This window comes from Achroia grisella, unplaced genomic scaffold, assembly GCF_030625045.1.
Source record: "Achroia grisella isolate CSIRO2021 unplaced genomic scaffold, CSIRO_AGI_Agris_v1 utg780, whole genome shotgun sequence".
Classification (NCBI taxonomy): domain Eukaryota; kingdom Metazoa; phylum Arthropoda; class Insecta; order Lepidoptera; family Pyralidae; genus Achroia; species Achroia grisella.
The window spans coordinates 5453109-5465994 of NW_026713020.1; the positions used below are offsets into that span (position 1 = coordinate 5453109).

The following is a 12886-nucleotide window of genomic DNA, read 5'->3' on the forward strand; positions in this document are numbered from 1 at the left end:
GCATCATAAATTGTTGCACTACAGAGCAACGAGCGAGACACAGAAGACAGAGACAGCAACAGTATCGACAGGCATCTCGCTCACACGTTCACCGCGCAGTTATCTCAAAATACTGCCGGTGAAAATAGTCGGACCGCGGGCCAGCATCGACACTTTCGCCCTCCTCGACGATGGATCTACCGTCACCCTCATAGATGAGGAAATAGCCACAAGAGTCGGCGCGGAGGGGCCGACAGAACCACTGAAAATAGAAGCACTGGCCGGCGCAACGGTTCGAACAAATAGCTCGAGACGCGTAACTCTAACGTTATGCGGTTCAGAAGAGGAGTATGAGATCTCCGCCAGGACAATGAAGGGACTCAAACTCGCCAAACAACAAATAGAAGAAAGGGATATCCGACGATGTCAACACCTGGCTGGCATCAAGAAGATACTGTGTTACCACGACGCCACACCAACGATCCTCATCGGCCAAGACAATTGGGAACTGTTACTGGCCATAGAAGTTCGCCGAGGATCTTCGTCACAACCAGTCGCATCGAAAACTCCGCTCGGATGGGTGCTGCATGGAGCGTCCACTCGCAGTCTCGGCCATCAAGTCCACCATGTATATCATATACGTGAGGGGGCCGAGGATAGAATAGAAGAGGAATTAAGAAGATATTTCTCTATAGAATCACTAGGCGTGCTGCCAAGAAAGACACGCGCCGACCCTCAAGAGCGAGCACTACAGATACTACAGAAGAAGACTCGCGCTCTGCCAGATGGGGGATATAGTACATCGCTACTGTGGAAAACAGATAAAGTCGAGTTGCCGAACAACTACGATGCGGCGCTCAACAGGCTGTACAGCACAGAGAAGAAAATAGATAGGAATCCACAGCTGAAAGAAGAATACGAGCGACAAATAGCGCTCCTAATAGAAAAAGGCTACGCAGAAGAAGCCGCCACCACCCCATCGGACGCCCGCACCTGGTATCTTCCGCACTTTCCCGTGCTTCATCCAGCTAAGCCGGGGAAAGTTCGTCCAGTCTTCGATGCAGCCGCTCGCGCCAGGGGACGTCACTCAACGATCATCTGCTGACCGGTCCGGACTTACTTCAATCGTTACCAGGGGTGTTAATGCGATTCAGACAACATCCAATAGCCGTCGCCGCAGATATAGAAGAAATGTTTCTACGAATAGAAATCAACGAAGAAGATAGAGATGTCCTGCGGTTCCTGTGGCGACAACACCGGCGGGAGGGACCACCCCGCGAATATAGAATGAAGGCAGTGATCTTCGGCGCCGCCTGCTCACCGTGCATCGCTTTGTACATCAAGAACCACAACGCAGAACAACACAAGGAACAATATCCAAGAGCAGCCGACGCAATTATCCATAACCACTATATGGATGATTACCTTCAAAGTTTCCAAACGGAGGAAGAAGCTATGAAAATCACCCATGAAGTTGACACCGTACATAGGAAAGCAAAATTCCATTTAAGGAAGTGGACATCGAACAGCCCACAACTACAAGAAAAATACAACAGCACAAGAATAGAAGATAGGACCGTCTCCATAGATAGAGCCGACAAAGAAGAGAAAATATTAGGCCTCACATGGAGGCCCGCCACGGACACATTGGGCTTCAACTTAAATATGGCCCGAATTCCGCAAGAGATAGTCAACGGAAGTCGCACACCGACGAAGAGAGAAGCCCTCCGGACGGTCATGTCTCTCTTCGACCCACTAGGATTAGCATCACCCGTCACCGTGCAAGCGAAAGGCATTTTACAAGAAACATGGCGAATCGGCATCGGTTGGGACGAGAAATTGCCTGAGAAGTTAGCCGAAGACTGGACGAAGTGGACACAGCACTTAGTCAATTTACGCCATATCAACGTGCCACGATGTCATCCGGAGCTGAGCAGCGCGTCATCCAGGGAACTGCACACATTCGTAGACGCAAGCGAGAACGCCTACGCCGCCGCCGTGTATTGGAGAGTGCAAGACAAGGACGGCAACATTCACGTGACACTCGCCATAGCCAAGGCGCGAGTTTCACCTCTGAAGATAGTATCTATACCAAGACTCGAGTTGCAAGCCGCTGTCCTGGGTTGCCGGTTAGCACGTACGGCTACAGAAGAATACCAGATTAAACCGGACCGTCGATACTTCTGGAGCGATTCAAGAACAGTATTAGCGTGGTTAAGGGCTGGTCCACGCACATTCAAACCATTCGTGGCGCATAGAGTCGCGGAAATAGAAGAAGAAACGAAAGCGAACGAATGGAAATGGGTACCTACGCGTCACAACGTGGCCGATGACGCAACTCGAGGAGTGCCCACGGATTTCGACACGGAACATCGATGGTTCACCGGACCCCAGTTCCTATACAAGCCGCAGGAAAAATGGCCCGGGCAAGATGAGTCTGGTGGTATAACAACAGACACCGGAGAAGAACGCACGCACATGGTATACACAGGCGATAGCAACACAACAGACAGCGGCGTACTCCCGGACATCACACGCTTCACGTCATGGCTGCGACTACTACGAGCCACAGCACGCGTGTTGCAGTTCATCGACCGGTTACGCGAAGCGGTCGAAAATAGAAAAAACACCGCCTCACAAAACGCTGTACATTATAGGCGCACAGCGCGCAATATAGAGAAGGACCCGGCGTGGAATAAGAAGACAGCTCGCAAAATAGTACGGACAGCGCCGAGGTTCGACAATAGTGAAGAAAGAAATTTCATCAAATTAACTGCGGAATATATACAGCGCGCGGAACAATTGTGGATACGGGCCGCGCAACAAGAATCGTTCAAGAACGAAATAGAAACACTCCGCGGTAAAGGGACAGTCGATAACAATAGCCGACTGAAACCACTAGCGGTGATCGAAGAAGACGGTTATATCAAGTTGAAATCAAGAATAGCAGCAGTCGTCGATGTTACAGACAGCATGAAGAAACCGATAGTCCTGGATGGGAATCATCGATATACCCAGTTGTACCTGGACTGGGTGCATAGAACGCATCACCACGCCGGAGTCGAGTTGGTGATGAACGAAGCTCGACAGCATTATTGGATACTTCGAGCGAGACCGACAATTCGCAGCATCGTCAAGCGATGTCAACTGTGCCGACTACGACGCGCAACAGCATCGATCCCGCCCACCGGAGACCATCCGGTCAGCCGACTCGCCCATCACCAGAGGCCGTTCACATACACAGGCGTGGACTTCTTCGGGCCTCTTAGTGTCACCGTGGGGCGACAACACCACAAACGCTACGTCGCGTTGTTCACATGCTTGACAACGCGAGCAGTACATTTAGAGTTAACCACCTCATTGTCTACAGACTCCGCAATATCCGCACTCAGGCGGATGATGGCCCGACGAGGGAAGCCAACCGAGATCTGGTCCGACAATGGGACCAACTTCCACGGCGCAGACGCAGAGCTACGTCGCGCCGCTATAGAAGCAAGTCGCGAAGACGCGGCTAATCATCGTATACGCTGGCGGTTCATCAGCCCCAGCGCACCATTCATGGGCGGAGCGTGGGAACGTCTCGTCCGCTCCGTGAAAACAGCATTAGCCGCCACACTGCATGAGCGGCACCCTTCGGAAGAAACATTAGTCACACTGCTGTGTGAGGCGGAATATACCGTGAATAGCCGTCCGCTCACACATGTGTCAACTGAACCGGACGACGAGGAAGCCCTCACGCCTAACCACTTTCTACTGGGAGGATCGGGCAAAGTGCAAACTCCGGGAAGCTTTGAAGACACCGATATCGATAGCCGGAGTCACTGGAAGAGAGCGCAGCGGCTAGCAGACCACTTCTGGAGCCGATGGCTCCGGGAGTACCTACCGGAACTTCAACACCGGCGGGAGCCCCGCGGCACGGGGCAACCTCTGCGCATCGGAGACTTAGTCCTGATCGTCGACTCCAATCTCCCGCGCAACACATGGCCGCGCGGGAGAGTAATAGCAGTGTTTCCCGGCCCAGACGGCGTCATCCGAGTGGCCGACATCCAGACCAAGAATGGCGTGCTGAGGAGGCCAACCAAACGACTCGTGGTCCTGCCAACGGGAGTTGCTGATAGTGAAGAGCGGGCTCCGGAACCAGACAAGGCTCCTGCAGCGCCCTCGACGACCGCTGCAGCGGCGGGAGAATAATGTTCCGGACCACCGCTTAAAGATTATATATAGTCATAGTTTGTAGAAATAAGTTCGATTAGATATAGCAAATTTATAAATAGTACAATTGTTACATAGTAACACCTTAAGATTAATAGATTTGATAGGGATAAGTTTATAGAAATTTAAGTTCTTTATGTTATTATTTACAAAAATGCTTGACAAATAAATGATTATAATGGTTGTGGTTTCAATCCCCTAAAAATAAATAGGTCGGCAAATAGAAACAGAATAGAATATAGTATAAAAAATAGATCCCAAAATACATAGGGATCTTTTTATAGTATCATTTCATTTGTAGATATGTAATAATAATTGTAATGTGCGTTGCGCGGCAGCATTCGTTCGACTGACGCGCGACCTCGCTCTCCCGCGCTATATATATATGAGGGGGAAGGGGAGCGAGGTCATATAAAAGGCGCGATCCGCGAAATCGCGAAATATTCCTAAACCGCACGTCGCGCAGCGCACACATCATAATAGAAATGTAAATTAAAGATGGTATTGACGTTTGATGCACAAATTGTAAACACAAAATGTAAGATTGATAAAATATAATAAAAATTATATAAAGGGGTGAGGAGAATAGGGCGGCCAAGGGTCCGCTGGCTAGTAGCCAAAAATCGTATATAAGTAGCGTCCAAAAGCGCTACAAATCATAGCGAATTCAACCTCTGAATAGCGACATTGATCTTCGGATAGCGAAATCGACCTGAAAAGGAATCAACCACTGAAGAAATTCTCCTCGCCTCTGCATTCTGAACCACAAGAACCGTTTTCTCATTCACTGCCCGTCCATCATCACCGTCGTTAAGTATAGTCATCACAATCCTCTTCACGCATCGTGTCATCGCATCGTGTCACCGTCGCATCAGCATCGTTTAAACGTCCTTCTCAGGACGAATCATCGTGGTGCCTATAAAAAGGCACCTGGTCCTTCACCCGCAACGCGCCCGCGGCGTTGATTGAGGCCCTTCAGGTAGGGAGTGCTTTGAAAAGGGCACTCTCTCACCTCGAGGAGGATAGATTGACGTCCGGGCGTACCAGCGACTCGGTGCCTGCCGACGCGCCTTCCGACTCCCGGGGGCAGCGGCCAGCACAAATGGAATTTATCAAAATCCTTTCTTAGGGGATGCCTATGTCATAGTAGTTTTATCCATGCAAAGTTTTAGCTCGTTTAGGTTTAAAATTGAGAAAGTTTCATACAAACTTTCATCCCCTATTTTCTCCTTGGGGGTAGAATTAAACAAAATCCTTTCTTAGCGGATGCCTACGTCATAACATCTACCTGCATGCCAAATTTCAGCCCGACCAGTGGTTTGGGCTGTGCGTTGATAGATCACTATGTCAGTCAACTTTGAGTTATATATATTTAGACTACAGGCATTTGAAGTTTCACGAATAGTGTGTTTTTTTATTGATGATAATGGAAAGATGCACCCGCTTGCGATAACGGTTTACGCTGGCGGAATACCAGTGGAGGATGATAAAATGAGCATGAAGTCAGGTCAGTTAGCCCATCTATGTAATTGACAATTCACCACGATGGTTTCCATGGAGAACGTGCTAGCAATGGGTTAGTCCACAATACTAACAATCCCCTTAATGCATTATGAGTGAAATATTGTAGAAAAGCCCATATACATATATTCCACTCTAGTAACTACATTACACGATACGACTATTATTATATATTATCTGTACTACAACAATTTTATTTTGTTACACAACTCAGCCATATATTCTATTACACTTTATTTTTCCGCGCAAGAAATCTGATGTGAAAATAAATGCAGTTCTTGTAGCAACTTAGAAATGAGTAAATGAATATTAACAGTCCAATCTAATAGGAGAGTTTAAGCAGAAAAGTTTCGAACTGTAGTAATCTGCATCACACCATGTAAATGCACTTAGCTGATTGGAGCCCTAGTGTAAAATTCAGGAGCTACATTTTCCTTACAAATGCGAGCTAATTTCATAAAAGCCTCCTTACTGCGGGGTGCATTTCTAATGCTGTACTTTTCTGGATACGGTCGGCGACGCTTGAATCTACGAAAGCGAGAATATTCTTCTCAGTTTAAAAAAAAAGCAGTTTATTAAATGAAATAATCATACTTTCACCACTTAACCCCTTATAGTGAATAATAATACACTTGTCATTCCCATATTGATTTTTTTAAAAATCAAAATAGAAATAATGTCATATCTCCCTCTCTTCTCCCTTCTTCTTTCCTTTTCTTCTTTTATGCGCTAGAAACTTTATAAAGCCATGTACATTCGTGACGGAAGTTTTTTAGAATAGGGATAAGAAGGGTTAGGAATATAGGACATGATTTTGTTTGTTAGGATTTTTAAATGGACGTTTAAGTCAACGAAAATGTGATTGTATATATACTATATATAATTGTATGTTGGAACTTTCTGTCTTTTCACAACACAAGTTCTGCTTAGCTGTTTTTGGATGAGGTATAATAAATATTATATTTTTTCATCTAAAAGGAATATATAATAATAATAGGAATAAATCAGAACAATTCATACAGCGCCATCTAGTCCCAGATGGCGCTGTAAGAATTGTTCTGATTATTCCTTTTAGTTAAAAAAATATAACATTTATTATACCTCATCCAAAAACAAAGTAAATCAAAGACCAATGGAAATCAGAACTCACGCACTTGTATGCGAAATGCGCCATAAAACCAGGTAAGTGTACAGAGAAATAAAAATAAATAATTTAATCGAATGAGAATGTTCAGGCCATGCTCGACCTTACATTCTGGTGATGAATAGTCACACGGAATTTCTTTTCTATTATTTGAAACCAGGAGATTTATTTAATCTGTCACAGGCTACATTAAACGATAACTATTCAAGTTAATTAAAGATTTATACACATTATATAAATGAGCCAATTATAGTAATTTATTTGTGAACTCTCAGTTAAAGAAATTATATTTCTTTAATGAAGTCAACTATGATCATGTTTATTTTATTTTATATATACATTACTTAACCTCGCAGATGCCAGCATTTTGCCACATAAATTAAAATCGCTATTAAAAAATAGGGATTGGTGTGAAAGGGTGAAAATTTGGGGTAGTATATTATATATATGTTGTTATGTATGTATTTTTAATGCCACATTATAACACAAAAAAAATGTTAGGGATGGACAACACTTATCACTTATGGGTATGCAAAATAGATAGTAGCCAATTATCAGACGTACTGAATATGCATATAAAATTTCATAAAAGTCGGTCAATCCGTTTAGGACGAGTATTGTAGCTAACATTGTGACACGAGAATTTTATATATAAGTAGTTCTTTACCTTTAAAATCCTATATATTGTTGATTCGAGTTTGAAATTTATTGTCTGGAACTTGCCAGCTGTCTATTTTCTTACCCTGTTTAAAACGTGTCGTAGATATCTGATACTAGTCTATTTATAAATGATTTTACAAACTGTTGTTGAAATGTTACTACCAGTTGGCAAGCTTGATCTCTTACATAAAAACAAGGCAAAGGAAAGATTATGTAATATTTTTTTTGCCTAGTATTTTCCTATTCATGATTTCTCAAGTCGATTATAAAATTAAAAAAAAAATCAGCAGTTGCGTTTTTTGTCAGTATTTATGACGCGATGTATCTAGCTGAATTAGATGGTAGGGATAGTGATAAACAATGTATAACTCCATATGAAAAACAAGACGTCGTATATGAATAAATTATTTTGACTTATATTTTCTTCTATACGTTGCCATTATTTATATAATTGAAATGGCAAATAAACTGACAGCTCACTTATGTAGGTGGTAACTGTCGTTTATATACATGAATAATACGCCCATCACGTTATCATGTGACGCCCATGATACCACTCACGTATTGGTGATCTAGAATAGTAAGATGTCACTTATCCTGTAATTAATTTCACTGTTTTTGTTTTATTACTTTATTATTTTATTACTAGTTTAGGTACTAGTAATAACTTCTCTAAAATGCATGCTGCGTATTTAATAATAACGTAATAATTTATGAGAATAACTGGAACTATATAAATATGGTGTAAATAAAATAAAATCCATTATAATATATATTATTTTAACAAAATTATTGCCTACAAATTTTGTTAGTAGAATACTCGATTAAAAGAATGAAGGACAGAATGAGAATGTTGAAATCTCTCAAGCGATAGAGACAGACGAGTCCTGGCAGTTACATAAAGCTGTGCTTAATCTAGGTCACAAAGTGGTTTCGTGCCTGGAATTGTAAAATAGGGCTTGAAGAAGGTCTTAGACTTAATTTTGCGTAATAATATCACCAATTTTATAATTACACTACTTCAGCACTTACTGTAATTTGAATTGAAACGTCTGTAAGGAGAGCAGCAAAAGTACATACCAGAAAATTACTTAGGACAAAGACGACTGCGTGGCATGGAGTGCTATTTGCTAGTATTTTAGTCAGATGTCACTCGTATTTTTTAAATCAATTATAACGAAATTATGCAGCCCGCCTGCGCTAACGGCTACTGACGGGGCATCAATATAGGTAGAACGATAAGATGAGCACGAGGTTGTAAGTTAGTACAAAGTGACGAATTAACTACATTGGTTTCCAAGATTGATACGTCAAAGAGGCCTCTAGCTCCCATAACTAACAATTTCCTTCCTGCCCACTTTCTAGTATATCTGTAACCAAGCAGATAACTTTGTTATGAAATGCTGTGGTCAGACTAATGTACAAAATGGTTATGTACTGTTAATGTACAGGGTCTAATACAACATTAACATAAACACATTCAGTAGGAATTACGAATAGAAATAGAAATAATCTTTATTCAAAAAAACTTAATATAAACACTTTTAAATAGTTTTTTTTTATTCTACAACTCATTTGGAAGACAGACTTATCAGAAGAAGAATGAGCGGAAGAGTAGATACACAATAACAAGGACGAGGCATGCGACAATCAACGAGTTACGCAGTCATTCTTTGCGCACACAGATATGAAATTTAAGTTTTATTTTTCTACAAAAACATTAATATCAGTTATAAACTCATCAATTTTGTAATAATCTTTTTTGCAGAGAAAGTACTCTATACGACAATTAAATCTTTTTTCTGGCAGATTTAGGACAGACAGTTTATTGTACAAAAGAGAGATCAGGTCATTGGTAATTACAAGTTTTCTGTAAATAATTCTGTAACCTACAAATTCAAATGTAAGTTCAAACTAAGTATAGACTATTTGTTTAGTATCAGATAGCATCACATTATAGATACAATTTTATTTCATCGATCGATGCGAGGCTTGTTTCGATGTTTCCTGTACCTATAAATAAAGTGATAACAACGCCGACTTTGTTAATTACAATATTGGAAATACCATCAGTTGTTTATTAAATTCACAACAAACTATATAATTAGTCGTATAAACAAACAGTTCCTGTACATAATATACATATCTACATAAATAATTAAAATTAAAGTGTCTGTTTGTAATTCAAATTAACAGCTTTAACTAAATGCATACAAATGTATGTACAGTATTTACATCATCATTTTGCAAATGCCCTCTTGGATTTTTTTTAAATCAGGATATTTTTATTTTAGTATTGGGAAACTTTTCTAATAGATTTTGGTAAATAGAAACATGTTTTTAAATCAAAAAATGAAGAAATAAAGAAAAGCACCCGTGGAAATCTGTACTTCTTGGTTTTTCGTCCGTATCTGTAATTATTATTATTCAAAAAATTTTCACTGTTAAACATTGTTTTAGACAATTCTAACCTTCGCCTCGAAAACATAAGGGATGATAGTTTCAGATTTTTTTTTTGGTCACACTAACTGAACGCCAACAGTTCAACCTTGAATGCCAATTCTGATCATTTAGGCCGTAATGGGTTAAAACATTTTTGTCTATCTGTCTGTTTTAACTCGCAAATAGCTAATGTTATAAGGAGTAACTTAATTTAGAAGTTAACGTACTTTTATTATAGAAATTAATATGTTTATAAAGTATTTGGAGTCTTGTTTTTCTTCTCTGAAAAGATTGAACCGATTTTCACTTGCTAACGTTAGCTAACGTTATAGGGAGCAATTTAGGCTACCTTTATTTAAATTAATTATAATTACAACAATTAACAATTAATATATTTAGAAATTACTAGTTATATCCGAGCTTTCACCGCCCTTAAATTTCAATATAAAATATAGTCTGTATGCTATACTGATGAATAATCTATATTACTCTAACGATTCATCAAAATACGTTCAGTAGTTTTTGGGTGAAAGAGTAACTAACATTCATAAGTATGAATTTTGTAATATATACACGTTTACAATATTATTAAGATATGTTTTGGGTTTACTTTTATTTTATAGGGTTGTTTGGGCTATTGTCAAGTGCTTTGACCTGTAGAACTGTTATCTACATGGATCTATTGTGCTTGCCCATTTTCAGTCCACTTTTGCGCTATCGTCTTAAGAGTATAGTGATCTAACAAAATTAGATCCAATGCGATAGTTTCGTTTAAGTTTATTACAGTCAGTAATAGAACAGAAACTTGTATGGACTAGTACTGTCTGCGGAACTCTAACGAAGTGTCCAAGTTCATAGCTTTATCTAATTTGTTGGGTAGTGTATCACAAAACTTGGAATAGATTTATTGAGTTTGTCTGTTTGTGCGCCTAGATATTACATTTACTGAGTTTCACCATCGCGCTACCTACAAGAAACGAAATACCATCCTGATCTGGATGAATGGTGATCCTCGACTGTACAATTTACCAGTAAAATTAAAAATAAATAAAAAATCATTGAGGCGATCCTTATCTTACTCTTAGAAGTATAAAAAATAGTTAACAACCTATTCTCAGACATACCGAATATACATACAATTTCGTTAAATCAGTTAATCCGTTTCAGAGAAGTATGGCAACCATGACACGAGATATGATGATATACATCATATCTCGTGTCATGGTTGCCATACTTCTCTGATAGCATGTGTACATAATGAAGAAAAAACATTTGAATATTGCATAAATATAAATACAATCCTTACTTCCTTACTCCTTACTAATATTATAAATGCCAAAGTAACTCTGTCTGTCTCACTTTCACGCCAAAGCTACTAAACCGATTTAAATGAAATTTGGTACACATATAGTCTAAAATCTGAGAAAGGACATAGGCTACTTTTTAATCCGAAAAAAGCGTTGTAAGGGGTTGAAAAGGGAGATGAAAGGTTATATGGAAATATCGACTATTGACGCGGACGAAGTCGCGGGCACATCTAGTATTTTATATAGCATAAATACAATACAAAATGGTTATTGTTCGAAGCAATTTTTTTATGCAACCTTACTGTAACTTATTCAATATAATATATACTTGCTACCTGCCCCGGCTTCGTGCGGTTTTACATGTATTATATATATAAAACTTCCTCACTCTATCTATTGCTAAAAAGTGTATTAAAATCCGTCGAATCGTTTAAAAGATCTAAGCTAAACAGCGGAAGCCACTTAATTTTATACTATGTAAAGTATAATATAAATGATGAAGTATAAGTATAAATGGCATAAATCAGTCGTATCTTGGAATTGTGAACTGAAACCCAGTTAACTAATATAATTATTACATCCAATACAGCAGTTTAATAGGCTTAAAGTCAGGTTTCCGGTTTAGTTTACTCACACCCTGACAAACATATCATACTCGTAGGTATTGAACGGAGCTACCATTACAAACGCAAACTACCACACCACCCGCTCTTAGAATTAATCAACGGAATAACACAGTAGGCTAATCTTGTACAGTAATGTAATTGAATACAACCCTTCGACTGAAAATGTCATGAACATTCTAAACCTGTCTTAAACATTGACGTGCTTGAGGTGCGGGCGGACTGGAAGCGTATTAATTTTATCCGGCTGCAAAAATTAGGATCTCAATTATATCAAACACATATGAACACATGAATAGAGCGATTATTATATGCATGCAACTATCATGGAAGCAGTTCTAAGCGAATGAATTTTATATGGCTCTCAATTATATGTAATTAGGTAGAAAATAGTTCTAAGCTAATGATACGGCTGTAGAAATCAAGATCTCAACTATTTATAATTAGGTACATGAATCGAACGAATATTGTATGCATACAACTATTATGGAAAGAGCTCTAGTAATTCGTAGGTAATATTTTGCAAACTTTTAATAATGTATATTAATAAATTAATTAGCAACAGTATATGGCGGGTTTAAAATTGATAAGAAAAAATACTACCCATTTGGATTCCTTGCACAATACAAAAAAAAATATATTGATATTTATTATGTATGTGTTTACCAAAAAGATTTTTTAAAGCATGTATATAAGATATCTAGTACCCATAATACAAGTTCTACTTACCTTGTGACTAGATGACGCTGTGTAAATTGTCCAAGGTTACCAATACAATTATTAGAATAAGATAAGCTTATTCTTACCGCTAATAGTTACGCCACACCCAACGGTGAGTACTAAACCTGTTATCATTGCCCGTACCCCTAATTTTCAAAGTTATTCCTTTTCAATCCAAGCTCTTAATTAATTTGGTGACGGAATTGAGAATTTGATAATTAAACATCAAATTATTATTGTGAAAGTCACTGGCAGTATTTACACGGTGGCTATACAAG

General features: G+C 39.5%; 1 protein-coding gene across 1 annotated transcript; it reads left to right on the forward strand.

Moving 5' to 3' along the window:
- Window positions 1-1122: 1122 nt before the first annotated feature.
- LOC131851042 (uncharacterized) lies at window positions 1123-4170 on the forward strand. Its single transcript, XM_059201465.1, has one exon. The coding sequence runs from the start codon at window positions 1123-1125 to the stop codon at window positions 4168-4170; it is 3048 nt and encodes a 1015-aa protein (XP_059057448.1).
- Window positions 4171-12886: the final 8716 nt, after the last annotated feature.

What these genes read in the sequence shown, in the direction of transcription:
- LOC131851042 (XM_059201465.1), top strand. Translation starts at nt 1,123, where the DNA reads ATGCGATTCAGACAACATCCAATAGCCGTCGCCGCAGATATAGAAGAA.